Here is a 12,310-nt window from a genome sequence, read left to right on the forward strand (position 1 = left end):
TAGCATGACATGGAAGGGACCTCTCTCATCTTTTGTCTCATTCCCAGGGTTTGCAGGGAGCTTATTAAGAAGTGGTGATGCTGCTACTCAGACCAAAGCTCTCTGAGTCCTAGACTTACTGGGAGCATCTTTAGATTTCTGTCGGAGTGATAGTGGTGAAGAGATGATTGGGAGGTTGAAACTAGGAAAATTAATCAAAAATGTTAAAACTTTTTGAATGGAGTAGGAGAATTCTCAGACTCTAAAAAAGCATCACCTGGGAAAACTCTTAAAAATACGGATTTGCTGGGCCTTCTCTAGAGAATAGAATTCTCTGGAGACTGGAATGGGGCCTGGGATTGTCTTACTTGTTCACAGTGTTTCCGGGTCTTATGTGGTTACTGGGTTAAGTCCCTTGATGATAGCCTTAAACTTGGAAGCTAGGAATGAAAGAGACTGACTTGTTCACAAGCTTGGCAGGCAGCAGGTAGACACTGCAAGGAAAGTAAGATGGACCCTCCCTAGCCATCAGCCCTGGACTGAGCTAGAAAGTGCCAGGCCTGGGGGGAGGAGATGTGTGTTCAGACAGACTCTGGGCTGGGCAGGAGTAATGATTGCTTATGCTGAGCATGTCCAGGTGGGTTATTTTGCAAGATAATTTGGAAACTTATCGCTGTGTCTTTATTGATTGCTTAGTTGGAACAGAGGAAGGCAGGCCAAATTCAGATGTATTTTGCAAGTCTGTTTGAGACTGAGAGAAACTTAGAGAGGCATTTGAAATGTGTGTGCTGGCAAATAGTGCTGAAAGGGATGCTCTGGGTTTTCAGGTTCTGACCCTTAGGAAAGTGGGTGGTCAGGACTGTGGCCCACTGTAGTGGGCTTCTGGAATCTGGCTGCACATCTAGACAGTCAAGCAACCCCTGTGCCCCCCACATCCTGAGAGTGCCTGATGTTTTATGCCCCGTATTTGGGGTCATCTTACTTTCCCAGGTGGGATTCCAAAGACGCAGGTTTTGGACCTGGAACTTAGGGTCCACTTGGGTTTCGCCCAAAGTGGGTATCCAGTGTTGGCTGCTCCTAATGCTGGACTTGTGCTGCCTGTGTCTTGTGGGCCTGAAGGGCAGGAAGCCTGCCCCAGTCCCCCACCCCCACCCCCCCACCCCCCCACCCCTGCGCACTGCTTTCCATCAAAGCCAGCTAAAGGAGGGGGCGGGGTGGGAACTCTTGGATAGTCTGCTCTTCTGGATGCACATCATTCACGACTTTGTTTCCTGAAAATCCTTGTCCTCTGCAGTGTGAGAGATGGCTTCCTGCTGATCTGCTGAGCCAGCTCCTTGTCAGGGAGGAGATGAGAACAAGATGTGGTTGGTTAAAGGGGAAGCCGGGCTGCCCGTCGGCCGTGTGGCCCCTCTCTGTAGGGACAACCCTGACTTTGCTGCTGAAAGCCTGGAAACACAGGCATAGGTGGGTCTGGCTTGCAGTGACAGGAGCGCTTTAAAGCAATGTGTTGTCTCTCAGTAGAATTACACAGATGGTGGTAATGAAACATGAAGCTTCCTTTTGCTTCTAGAAGGAAGTCCCTTCCTGGTCAACATCCGCAGCCCCATTTGGGCAAAGGGTTGTTATTTCAAAAAACCAGCCCTGTGTTCTTACATCCCCTCTTCTCCTCTGTTGTGAATACGCCTCTGTTGTTGATTTGACCGTATTCACATTTTAGAGCTAATGGTCTCCTGAGTGTGACACCACTTGTCCCCAAGGTCACTATCATCGTCGAACGGGGCTCTGCACTACTGGTTTCTGGCAATGTGTTAGTTTTGTTTTTACTGTCTGAGAAAGATGGAGCTGTAGGGTGATTTAAATGTGTGCTTGGGTCCAACAGACCTGCCTTTGTGACCCCACTCAGACTCTGGGCAGTGGGACAACATTCATGTCAATGGTCCAGTGTCCTTATAACCTGGGGGAGCTGTTGGTGCCAGCACATAATATGCTGTGAAAGTGCAGTGAGATGACACCAGGACTTAACGCTTTGATTCCTATGATTCAAAACATGTTGATGGTTACTCTTCTGGGTTTTCAGAATGATGAAGGAAGTGCTGGAGGTATGCTTGAATGGGGGAGGTGCTGGGTGAGCATGGGAGGGGGTTCTAAACACCTTAGTATTTCTGAAATTCATCTGTCTCAAAGATGGTTGACAATGTATGATTTAGGGCAGGAGTTTCAGGCTTGAACTTTCATCCAAAACCACTCAGAAAGTTCTTAGAAAAGATGGGAGGTCCCTTTCCACCTTTTCTGTTTGTTTCGGAGAAAGGGGCCCTGACAGCGGCATCTCACTACCAAGTAGTAGTGTTGTTTCAGACCTCAGAGAAGTAATTAGGTAAGAAGAGGGAAGAGGAAGCAGATTGTTTGCATAGTTTCGGAAACAGAATGATGGTTTAGTGGGTACTGGGCACAGAGAAGCCTTTTTTGGTTCGATGCTGAACCTTCTCTAATCACAGCCAGACCTAGGAGTTACTGCATGTCCACATCACAGCAATATGGATGAATAGCACAGCAAAGCGAATCACACGAATGTTTTGGTTTCCCAGTGCATAACCTTCATGTTTGCTGCATTGTATTCTATTGAGTATGCAGTAGCATCATGTATTAAAACAATGCACACACCTCAGTTAAAAACACTGTTGTGGGCCCTCCCTGGTGGGTTAAAGTGGGTTAAAGCACTGCATTGAAAAGCTAAAGCCACTTCAGTATGAGTTCGATCCCCGCCTGCCCCGGAAGAGATCCATATGGCGTGGCAGACCTCTTCTGACCCGCCGGCTGCTCCCTTCAACAGTGTACTTAGTCGATCTGCCTGTTCTGCTCCCCACTTTGTTTCTGGTGAATCATCTCACCGCCCCTGCACCTCTGTCCTGAACACCAGTTATGTATGCACAAATAAATACATCTTAAAAAAAAAAAAAATACACGGCCCTCCCTGGTGGCACAGCTGGTTAAAGCACAGCACTAAGAAGCTAAAGCCACTTCAGTATGAGTTCGATCCCCGCCTGCCCCGGAAGAGATCCATATGGCGTGGCAGACCTCTTCTGACCCGCCGGCTGCTCCCTTCAACAGTGTACTTAGTCGATCTGCCTATTCTGCTCCCCACTCTGTCTCTGGTGAAGCCTTTTGCCGCCCCTGAGCCTCTGGCCTGTACCCCAGTTCTGTATGTACAAATAAATAAATCTTAAAAAAAAAAAGACACTATTGCTTAAAAATGTTAGACATCAAATGAACTTTCAGTGATTTGTAATAATTTTTTCTGATAGAAGGTCTTGTTAAGAATGGGACACTTTTTTTTTTTAGATCAAATTTGATGGATTTGCTGTTTATTTACAGCACTGTGTAAGCTTGGGAGTACAACTTCATACCTAGACGTGTGTGGCTTTACTTAGCCTCCACCAAAGCTTCTGAGCCAGTACCTGGTCATGTCACCCTTCCACCTCTGTGGTAACCTCCATATTGATCAGTGTATATGAATTCTTTGTGTCGTGTTTTTCCACTTTGTTTTCTTTGTTATTTGTAATCCACGAATGACTGAAACCATCTGGGAATTGTCTTTTACTTTCCATCATCATGTTGAGGAACATCCATACCGTGCCAAAGACATGTATCCTTTTTAATAGCCTAGTAGTATTCCACAGAGTATGTGGCCCACCATTTCTTTATCCTGTTGCTGTGCACACAGGGTAGTTCCATGTCTTGGCTATTGTGGCTGCTGCTGCTATGAGCATAGGCTTGTGTCTTTTTATATTAGTGTCTTCTTATTCTTTGGGTAATTACCTAGAAGTGCTGCATTACATGGCATTTTCATTTTTAGTTTTTAAAATAATCGCCATACTGAAACGCAATCTCTTTGAGGCCAATAAACAAGGCTTATCTATGCTGTGTATGTCCAGATGTGGAGTGAGCAGGGTTTAGTGTTCCCTGTCACTGGAGGTGTCCAATACTCACTGCCATTGGGCAGATTTTTCCACAAAGAAGGTTTATTTATACCTCCATCCCCTTGCTCACAAGGTTAACACCAACTACCTGCCTAGTTGATGCTGGGAGCTTGAACAAGGCAGCTTTTGCCTTACTTTTAAGGGCTAGTTAGTTTAGCTAAAGATTTTTTTTAGAAGATTTATTTATTCATGAGCTGGTGTGCAAGCCAGCGATATGGGGGAGTGAGAGGCTTCAACAGGCAGAATGAGGAACAGAACAGACTGATCGAGTGAAAAAAAACGCTGAAGGGAGGAGTGGGCGAGACAGGAGAGGTCTGCTGACCCATGTGGGTCAGCTCCCTGCCCCGGGATCAGACTTGTGATGTGCTTCAGTGGCTGCGGATTGATTCCTAGTGCTGCATCTTAACCCCTTGCACCACCAGAGAGGCCCCTAGCTAAATAATTCTTAAGGTCTCTTTCAATACTGGGTCTCTGATAAGGTGGGGGGCATAACTTCAGCATCAGAAGCTGCAGAAAGGTACTTAACTGCTGGGCTGTGTCCCCCAGAATGCAATCTGAATTGTTCTCTTTTGTAGCATCATAATGTCAGTGGGTGAGTGGCCTCCTCCTCGTATCCCAAGAGTCAGCAGAAGCTGACAGTGTGCTTATCAGGATAGTGCATTTCCTGCAGGAAGTCACATATCCCCACTGGCCATGGCTGGAGCCTTCAGCTCTGAACCCCTTACTGTCCTTCTGCTGTAAAGTCTGTGATAGCAACCCAATTACTCTTCACCTCTCTCAAATGACATCTCAGAGAGGAAACTGGAGAGGAAATATATTAACTCCATCAGTTTTTCTAGGTTCTTCCCTTATAATCTCTTAAATATATGAATGGTCATTGCTAACTTCACTGAGCTCTCCTCTCTGCTTGGCCTGGTATTAAGCCTTTTTCACACATCATGTCCTTTATGTTAATTTTAGTTCTGTCAAGTAGATGGATTATCATGTTTTTACATGTTCTATCATGTAGGTGGATTATCATGAAACATAGCGGCATGGTGGTAACATCACTGGCTCAGATTTAGTAAATGTCAGAGCCAGAACTGAAACTCCAGACTGTGCTCTCAGCATCCAGTCAGTAGAGCCACTCATTCATTCATTCATTCATTCATTCACTCATTCACTCACTCATTCATGGAATAAATGTAACACATTAATAATGTGTTACATAATGATGAGCTTGTCTTGTGCCAGTATGAGGCTTACACTTACCCCTTTCCCCCGGCCCTTTCTAAGGGAGATTCTTCCCTGTGATCCTTGGCTGGTGAGATGCTAAAGGGATAAAAGAGGGGCAGGGAGTCAGGTCAGGCAACTCCCATGTGGATGAGTGTATCTTGGTACAAATAGGCTGAGTTTTGTGCCTGGCTTTGTTTTTATATTTCCCTGTTGGACTTCTTATCTTGTCCAAGGCTGGATGTTGCAGGATTTGACATAATAACTGAGACAATTTTTGTGGCTCTCTGACTCCACTCTGCGGGTTGGGGGAATCTGAGGTCATCAGCCTCAGAGCTGAGAGCTGGGAGTGATAGATGGACTCTGGAGACCCTTCCTCCTGTCTTGCTGGGAAATGTTCCCTCCTCCAAGAGCAGGACATCCCTTTGGCTTTCTCTGCTGGCCTCAGACTCAATTTTCATCTTTTTAAAAAGCAGTTTCAAACTGTGTTTTTAGTTTTTCAAAAAAAATACATAAGAGTTGCTTTGGAAAATCAACTGTTTCTTTGGAAGTCTGCAACTTACACTGTGAACATCTGCATTCTCCTGAGGTCATTAACTGGACATTTGTTTCTCTGCTTGCTTTCCTTGTGTGCACTGCATGAGCTTTTATGGTTCTTCACTGAAAGACATTTTCAAAATCCATCCTTTTCTGAAAGTGTCTGTATCTAGCTCCGTTCTCGACGTCTTCCATATCAGCACACACAGATCCAGATCCATGCCATTCTTTCTGTTACACTCTGACTGCTAATGGCCCTTCCATTAGCAGCCTCTGTCTCCTGACCTTGACCCTCTACACATACATTCTGCTTTTAATGTGCCTGAGAGACTGCAGCAGCCATTTGGCTCTTTTACTTTTTACATCCAGAGAAGTCCTAGGCACCTTCTTTGCTGTTGCCTTGCCTTTCTTCAGTGAGGGGTTCTTGCCCTCAGCTTCAGGGGAACTGTGGCAGGAGAGAAACCAATGTCTAATTTTAAAAAAGGGATGGAGGAAGAATGTATTGTCAGGGTAATAAACAGAGCTATAAGGTCTCAGATAGGAAAGGCAAAGGCAGTTCCAGAAGCCAAGCAGCAGGAGCAGAGGAATGGGTGATTTGTCCCTCTCTTCAGTTCTCGCTGAAGAATTCAGTTCACTACTGCATTGGCTTAGCTCGTATTAAGGACGCCCTTGATCAGGGCTGGGGAGGACCCTTTGATTGACAGTCTCTCCAAAACATACAAGGAAGAGGTTTTCCCTTAAAGAAAAATGGGGTGCACTGATACTGAAGGTTGGTGGATGAAATGCTGGAAAAATCCATCCAGGTCCACAGTTAGTCCATAATCTCTGGGAACCTGTGGATATGCTGGCACCTGATGCTCCCTAGAACTCACAACTGCTTTATTTCTGCCAACTCGGGTCATCTGGTAGTGTCCGAATGATGATAAGCCCAATGAATGCAAAAGCCATAACAAGCTCTCCCCGCTTTTCTTTTCTGTGCCTGGGGCCCTCTCAGCTGTCCAGTTTCTTCTGCAGAGATACTTGGAATGGTTCTGCCTGGGTCAGTTACCAGGAGAGGTGGCCTATCAACTCAAGAGACAATGTCCACTTTCATTCTTTGCAGGCATCTTTTTGCACCAGCCTACACAGAAACCCATTATACTCCAAGCGGGGTCCCTCAAACCACCACGCTGAAATCTGAGGTAAGTTCAGGTCTGTACAAACCTGTCAAGCAGCTGTCCTCTCCCAGTACCACCCTGGGAAGTGAGGAGGTGGGTGATGGTGGTAGCCCTCCTTCTAATGGTTTCCCTGACTTACGCCCAAGAGAATGAACAGGAGAAGTAGGTGGCAGATTTCTCTTGAGTGCCTCAGCCACAATGGCTGATTGGTCAAAGATGTTTTTAGTTTATTGCATTTGATTAAATTTGTTATAAATCTCTCTGGAGCATAGATTTTCTTTGGTATTAACCCACCTGTTAACAAACGTTGAAATGAAAGAATCCATTTCCTCTAATACTGCAGGTTTCTCCAAGCAGATATTGGCCTGTTCCTTTTGCATATAGGCAGGTGGGTTTTGTGGTCTGTCTTTTTATAGATGTTTCATTGTGAGACTTTTGTTCTTTTGCTATTCATATTGGATATCCCCTGCCCGTCCCCCACCCCAACATATACCAAGAGTTATTTTTGAGCATAGATGTTGGCACAAAGCTATGTCACTTAAAGGATGGTCCTTTAGATGGATTCATCTTAGTTGGCTTCGTCCCAGCCCCACTGATGGCCAACCATAGACATTTCCTAGTCTCCTAGATTTTCTCATGACTGAGGACTTCTCAGAATCAGAGGTGCTTTTGATTATTTCTTGTGCTTTACTATGTGAGTGATTAACATGTCAGCTAATACATGGATAATAGGTGGTTGACTAACATAAAGCCAAGAAAATGTGCTTCTCAGAGATTTATATCAATGTTAATCAGATGCAGTTACCTGCCCATTCTATCTGTGTCTTTAGGCATTTTAGCCAACAAAGCAGGGACTGTTTTCAACATCTGGGCCAGGAGCTCTATGCCACTGGCACTTAGTGGGTAGAGCCCAAGTATGCTGCTAAGAGGCTGGTGATGTGCCAAGAGACAATTAGCCTTCCCAGCGGAGGCTTATGTAAGCCCAAATATCAGAAGTGCCTGAGCTAAGACGCTCTGGGTGACAATGACCCTCCTCCCACCTTGGGCTGTGAGATGGGGTGAAGGGGTGGGGGTGGATTTGGGAGGGCAGTGCTGGCCTGCTCCATGTTCCTTGTCGACAGGAGAAGTGTGTGAAGCAGGGAGAAGTGGAGAGCAGGAAGCCCCTCTGCCTTGGAGTTCCCCAGCAGCTTCCAGTGGAACCACATACCCACGTGGCCCATTCTTTAGATAGCCTGCCAGGGTGAGGCGGTCTGAAGATCTGTGACAGCTGCTAACAAATTAGTTTCAGATTACTTTTAAATGGGGAAAAGTGCTTGGGATGGTTAATCCAGCAGAGAGCTCAGGGGCACTTTAGCCTAGTAGCTGAGGGGCCACGTGGGGTTTGCGTGTGGAGGCAGACAGCAATGCGATTGGCTGTCTCCTCACCCCCAGGAGCTGTCCAGCTTGGCTCTACCTTGAGTGCCAGTGTAGAAGGCTCTCCTCCCTTTCTTGAGACCTCTGCTCTCTGCTCTCTGCCTCTGGGGGAGGAGAAGGGACAGGCATGCTTCAAGAGCAAACCCGGACCTGGCAAAAGCACCCTCCTTCAGTTTGGCAGGGCATTTCTGTAGCCCTGGCTCAAGAATGGGTCTCAGTGGCAAGTGTGCCATGAGCTCATGCTCCCTGCTTTGAAAGCCCCCAGGGTGGCCCCCTCTGATGAGAAGCCCAGAAAGAATGTGATGACTTCATGGCTGTTCATTGACTTGTTCTTTGTGCTCTCAGAATTAGCAGACATGTTGTAAGGGGCTTTCAGAAAGAGAGGAGGGGGGAAAAATGCCCCTTGGGCCTGAGTTCCCTTCTGCCCGAAGGGCATGTTGACCTAAGCACATCCTGGCTGAAGTAGGGAACAAGTCATCGTTCCCTCATATGCCCCTGCTGCTGGACACTACAAAGCCCTCACCCTGCCCCGTGGGGCTCCCACTCAGCGGGCTTATTTGGAAATTGAGAACTCAAAGAGAAAGGCGAGTGGAAAAACCGTTTATCCAGGCGTGATCCAAATGTTGGAGACCATACTTGGCCTGTGGTCTTGGGCCTTGCTGGGACCCTCATTCAGCTCATCGGCAGGCCCTCAGGTGTCAGCCTTGATCTAGGTCAGGCCCCTGGGGATGGGTCTGTAGCCTGTTCCAGTGGGAACATTGCAGAGTTTGAGGACTGAGGCCAAGGTTGCAGTCTTGGCTTTGACTTGCTATATGACCTCAAGCAACCCTCTCGACCATACTGGTATTGAGTTTCTTCATCTGAAAATTGGATATGCTATCATCTGACTCTGACTCCAGGCAGGTGGTGGGGTGGGGTGGGGTACACGATGGATCACTGAGTTTTATGGGGATTTGGAAATTCTAGCGCCACATTTTATAGATGAAAAAAGAGGGATCTGCCTAGGTTCCAATAAGCAGTAAGTGGCGAGGCTCAGATAAGCATGTATATCTGCTGATGCAAGAACAGAAGTCCTTTCACTGAGTGGGCACTGCTTTCTGCTTTGAGAGGCGGGTGTCGGTCTAGAGTCAGGGTTTGAACTCTCCCCTCCAATGTGTGACCTTGTGCATGACCCAAAACCTCCCCAACCTTCAGTTTCCCCTGAAAAATTGGCGGTAATAGTACCTATCTCACCAGGCCATGGTCAGAATTAAAGGGGAAATGTCTGTGTTAGTAGTTTATCTAGTATCAGGAGCTAGCTAAGAGACCTGCTGTTACCGCTAATGACAGTGGGAATGTATGGGGACGCCCATTACACCTCTCTTTAAAGCATGCATATAAATTCCTATTTATAATGAGAAATCCCAGGCTAAAACTGCCCATATACATGCCCAAATTATCACTAAAATCCTAGAAAATAACAGTATTTTATCACTTTCTGATGCAATTTTATAGTTGCTACAACCTTGGTTGCATTGCACCTTTTCTTCAGATGACACTTAAATATCTCTAAGAACAAGAAGATAATAGTATTCCCTGAGCATGGTTGATTGAAATCTGATTTGTGTTACTGATAGCTTAGAAACATTTATTTCACCTCAGCAACCATCTGTTGGTGATGTCATGTAAATGTTAGGGTTTTTTGTCAAATTAGGAAAGGCCTTTTCAGATGTTTTATATATAAACTTTCTAATTTTAGATACTTGAAATTTTCTTAGGCAGTATCTAATCTGGAATATTTGACCTGATAACAGGCATCCAGTGATACACTGTATTAAACAATGCAAATCATTCATTCAGCAGCCCACTGTGCTTTTGCCACTGTAGCTTTAAGGTCTCTGTCAAAGGTTGGGCAGGCCGTGTGGGAGAGCACCCGTCCCTGGCCCCTGAGCCCTGTTCGCATGCCTCCAAGGGCCGGACAAGGGCCAGAGATGCGTCATTCTGCCTCTGGCTCCAATTGCTCTCTGTAGCGGTGCCAGGATTTGGGGAGCTAACTGACCCACATTTCTGAACTTGCTTACTCTCTGTGGTGCGCCTTTGACCCCCCACCCAGGCCCAGCCCCTCTTGCTGTCTGTCCAGGGAGTGTAAACCCTGCCTGGTCCTGGCTCATGGGCCTCGTGGCCCCCACGGCGCTGTGAGGAGCAGGCTCAGTCCACGGGCTAAGTGGGGACTCACCAGAAGGCTGACACTGAGCAGGTGGGATCCTTCTGGAAGGAGAGGGGTGACGTCCACCTTCCTGCACAGTTGCTGAACCTTGTGTGCCGGGTAGCTGCTTTCCGTTGTGCTCCACAGGTCAGGACCAGAACTGGCTAAGGTCCAGGAGAGTTTGCTATAAACAGTGAGGCTGCTGCCTGCCTTAGGACCTCGAATGCGGAGCGGCCACACTCCCATCAGTGACTGGGCACCCGGGATCCTGAGAATGACCGCAGTTGGGTGCCTGCTGGCCTGTGATCTGTGATCCTGCAGTGTGACTCTGCTGGGAGGGCATCTGTGAGGCTGAGGCCTGTGAGCCTGCGTGGGAGGCATTTAGCTCCTGATGAGCTTCCGTGCCCTTAGGCCACATTCTGCCTTTAACACAGGAGAACTCAGTGCTGATAACTTGACCACTCGTGTTTGCTGCCAGCTGCAATGTGCCTGCCTGGCTCCAGACACGGTGTTCTCATTGCTGTCTCTGAGGTGGAGAAGACTCAGCGGTCAGAGCCCCGTGTGGAGTGCCCTTCAGATCTGCTGGGCTGGAAGTATGCGTTCAGATCTGATCCTGCTGTACCCCAAGACTGGAAAGCAATGGTCAGGCAGTCCTGATGTCTGGAACTGGGGGGGATGCAGCCAGAGAATGAGGGGTCTGTCTCCTGTCACACCGCTGCCTGCTAGGGAACCAGGAGCAGCTACAGGCAAGCCTGCTCCTGGTGACAGATGGCTGGTGTCGCATGCAGGATGTGAGGCAGGAGACTCAGCAGCTGTGTCTGCAACCGCTGAGCTCATATCCTCCTTCACACTGGTTTAGAGCCAGCCCTGCACTGGAGCTCTGCCTTCTTTCCCTTCTTACCTGTTCTGTGTCTTTGCACATCTGGGAAGAGGCTGGTAGGGGTGTGATCCCGGTCTCCAGCCTTCAGCGGTGTCTCAGTTACCTGCTATCTTCACTGTGGGCCCCTCCAACTCAGATCCAAGCTGCTCTTTGCTCCGTATCAGTCTGTCTGTGAAGGTGTGTGAGTGAAGTTCAGCTCTCAGGGCTGGGCTGAGTTCAGGAGGCTGGAGCTGTGTGGGTGTTCACTGGATGTCTAGGCTTCTTTCTCCACAACCTGGCTCCACACCCGTTTGATGTCACATGGGAGCCACATGGGGGCTACGGGGCAGTGTCAGCCCATGCATCCCAGGACACAGGAGCCAAATGCAGCCTGTTCTGGGCAGCCAGGGCTCAGGGGAGACTCACCGTGTCCTGGGCGGGCAGTCTGTTAGTTTCCCAGGATTGCTGTAACACAGCCCCGTGGACTTGGAAGTTTAAAAGAACAGAAGTCTCTACTGTCCCAGTGCAGGAGGCTGTAAGTCCAACATCAAGGTGTTGAAAGGTCAGGGAAGGACACTTCCTTGCCTTTTCCTTGCTTTCGGTGGCTCCTGGCCATCTGCAGTGTTCCTGGGCTATCGCTCCATCACCTGGGTTATAGTCCCATCATTCAAATCCCTGGCTCCCTCTCCAAGTGGCCTTCTCCCTGTGTGTCTCTGTGACCTTTCCTCTTCATATAAAGTGTGCCCTCATCATAATTTAATTACATCTGCAAATACCATATTCCAAATAAGATCAGGGTTGGCATGACTCGGGGGAGGAGGGACATGAGTCAACCCTACAGGTGGATCACAGAACCAGGGGGCAGACTGGCTCCTCAGGAGCCAGAGTTTCCTGTGGCCAACATGTCCGAGAGGAAGATCTGTGTCCTGGGACGCATGGGCTGACACTGCTGTTATCTCCAGCACTTCAGCAAGTGTCCTTGCTCCTTTGA

General features: G+C 47.9%; 1 protein-coding gene across 3 annotated transcripts in view; it reads left to right on the top strand.

The window, feature by feature from the left end:
- The window catches only part of ADAM19 (ADAM metallopeptidase domain 19), an 82,675-nt gene that overhangs the window by 32,433 nt on the left and 37,932 nt on the right, over positions 1–12,310 (top strand). For 2 of the 3 annotated variants that reach the window (XM_012730120.1, XM_004689533.2), the window contains exon 4: positions 6,808–6,886. The exons of the other annotated variant lie outside the window; for it this stretch is intronic. In XM_012730120.1, coding sequence (XP_012585574.1) covers positions 6,808–6,886 — 79 coding nt within the window. The remainder of the gene's footprint in view (positions 1–6,807; positions 6,887–12,310) is intronic. 3 annotated transcript variants of the gene reach the window in all.

The sequence above is a fragment of the Condylura cristata genome, unplaced genomic scaffold (genome assembly GCF_000260355.1).
Source record: "Condylura cristata isolate star-nosed mole 26May11 unplaced genomic scaffold, ConCri1.0 scaffold00026, whole genome shotgun sequence".
Classification (NCBI taxonomy): Eukaryota; Metazoa; Chordata; class Mammalia; order Eulipotyphla; family Talpidae; genus Condylura; species Condylura cristata.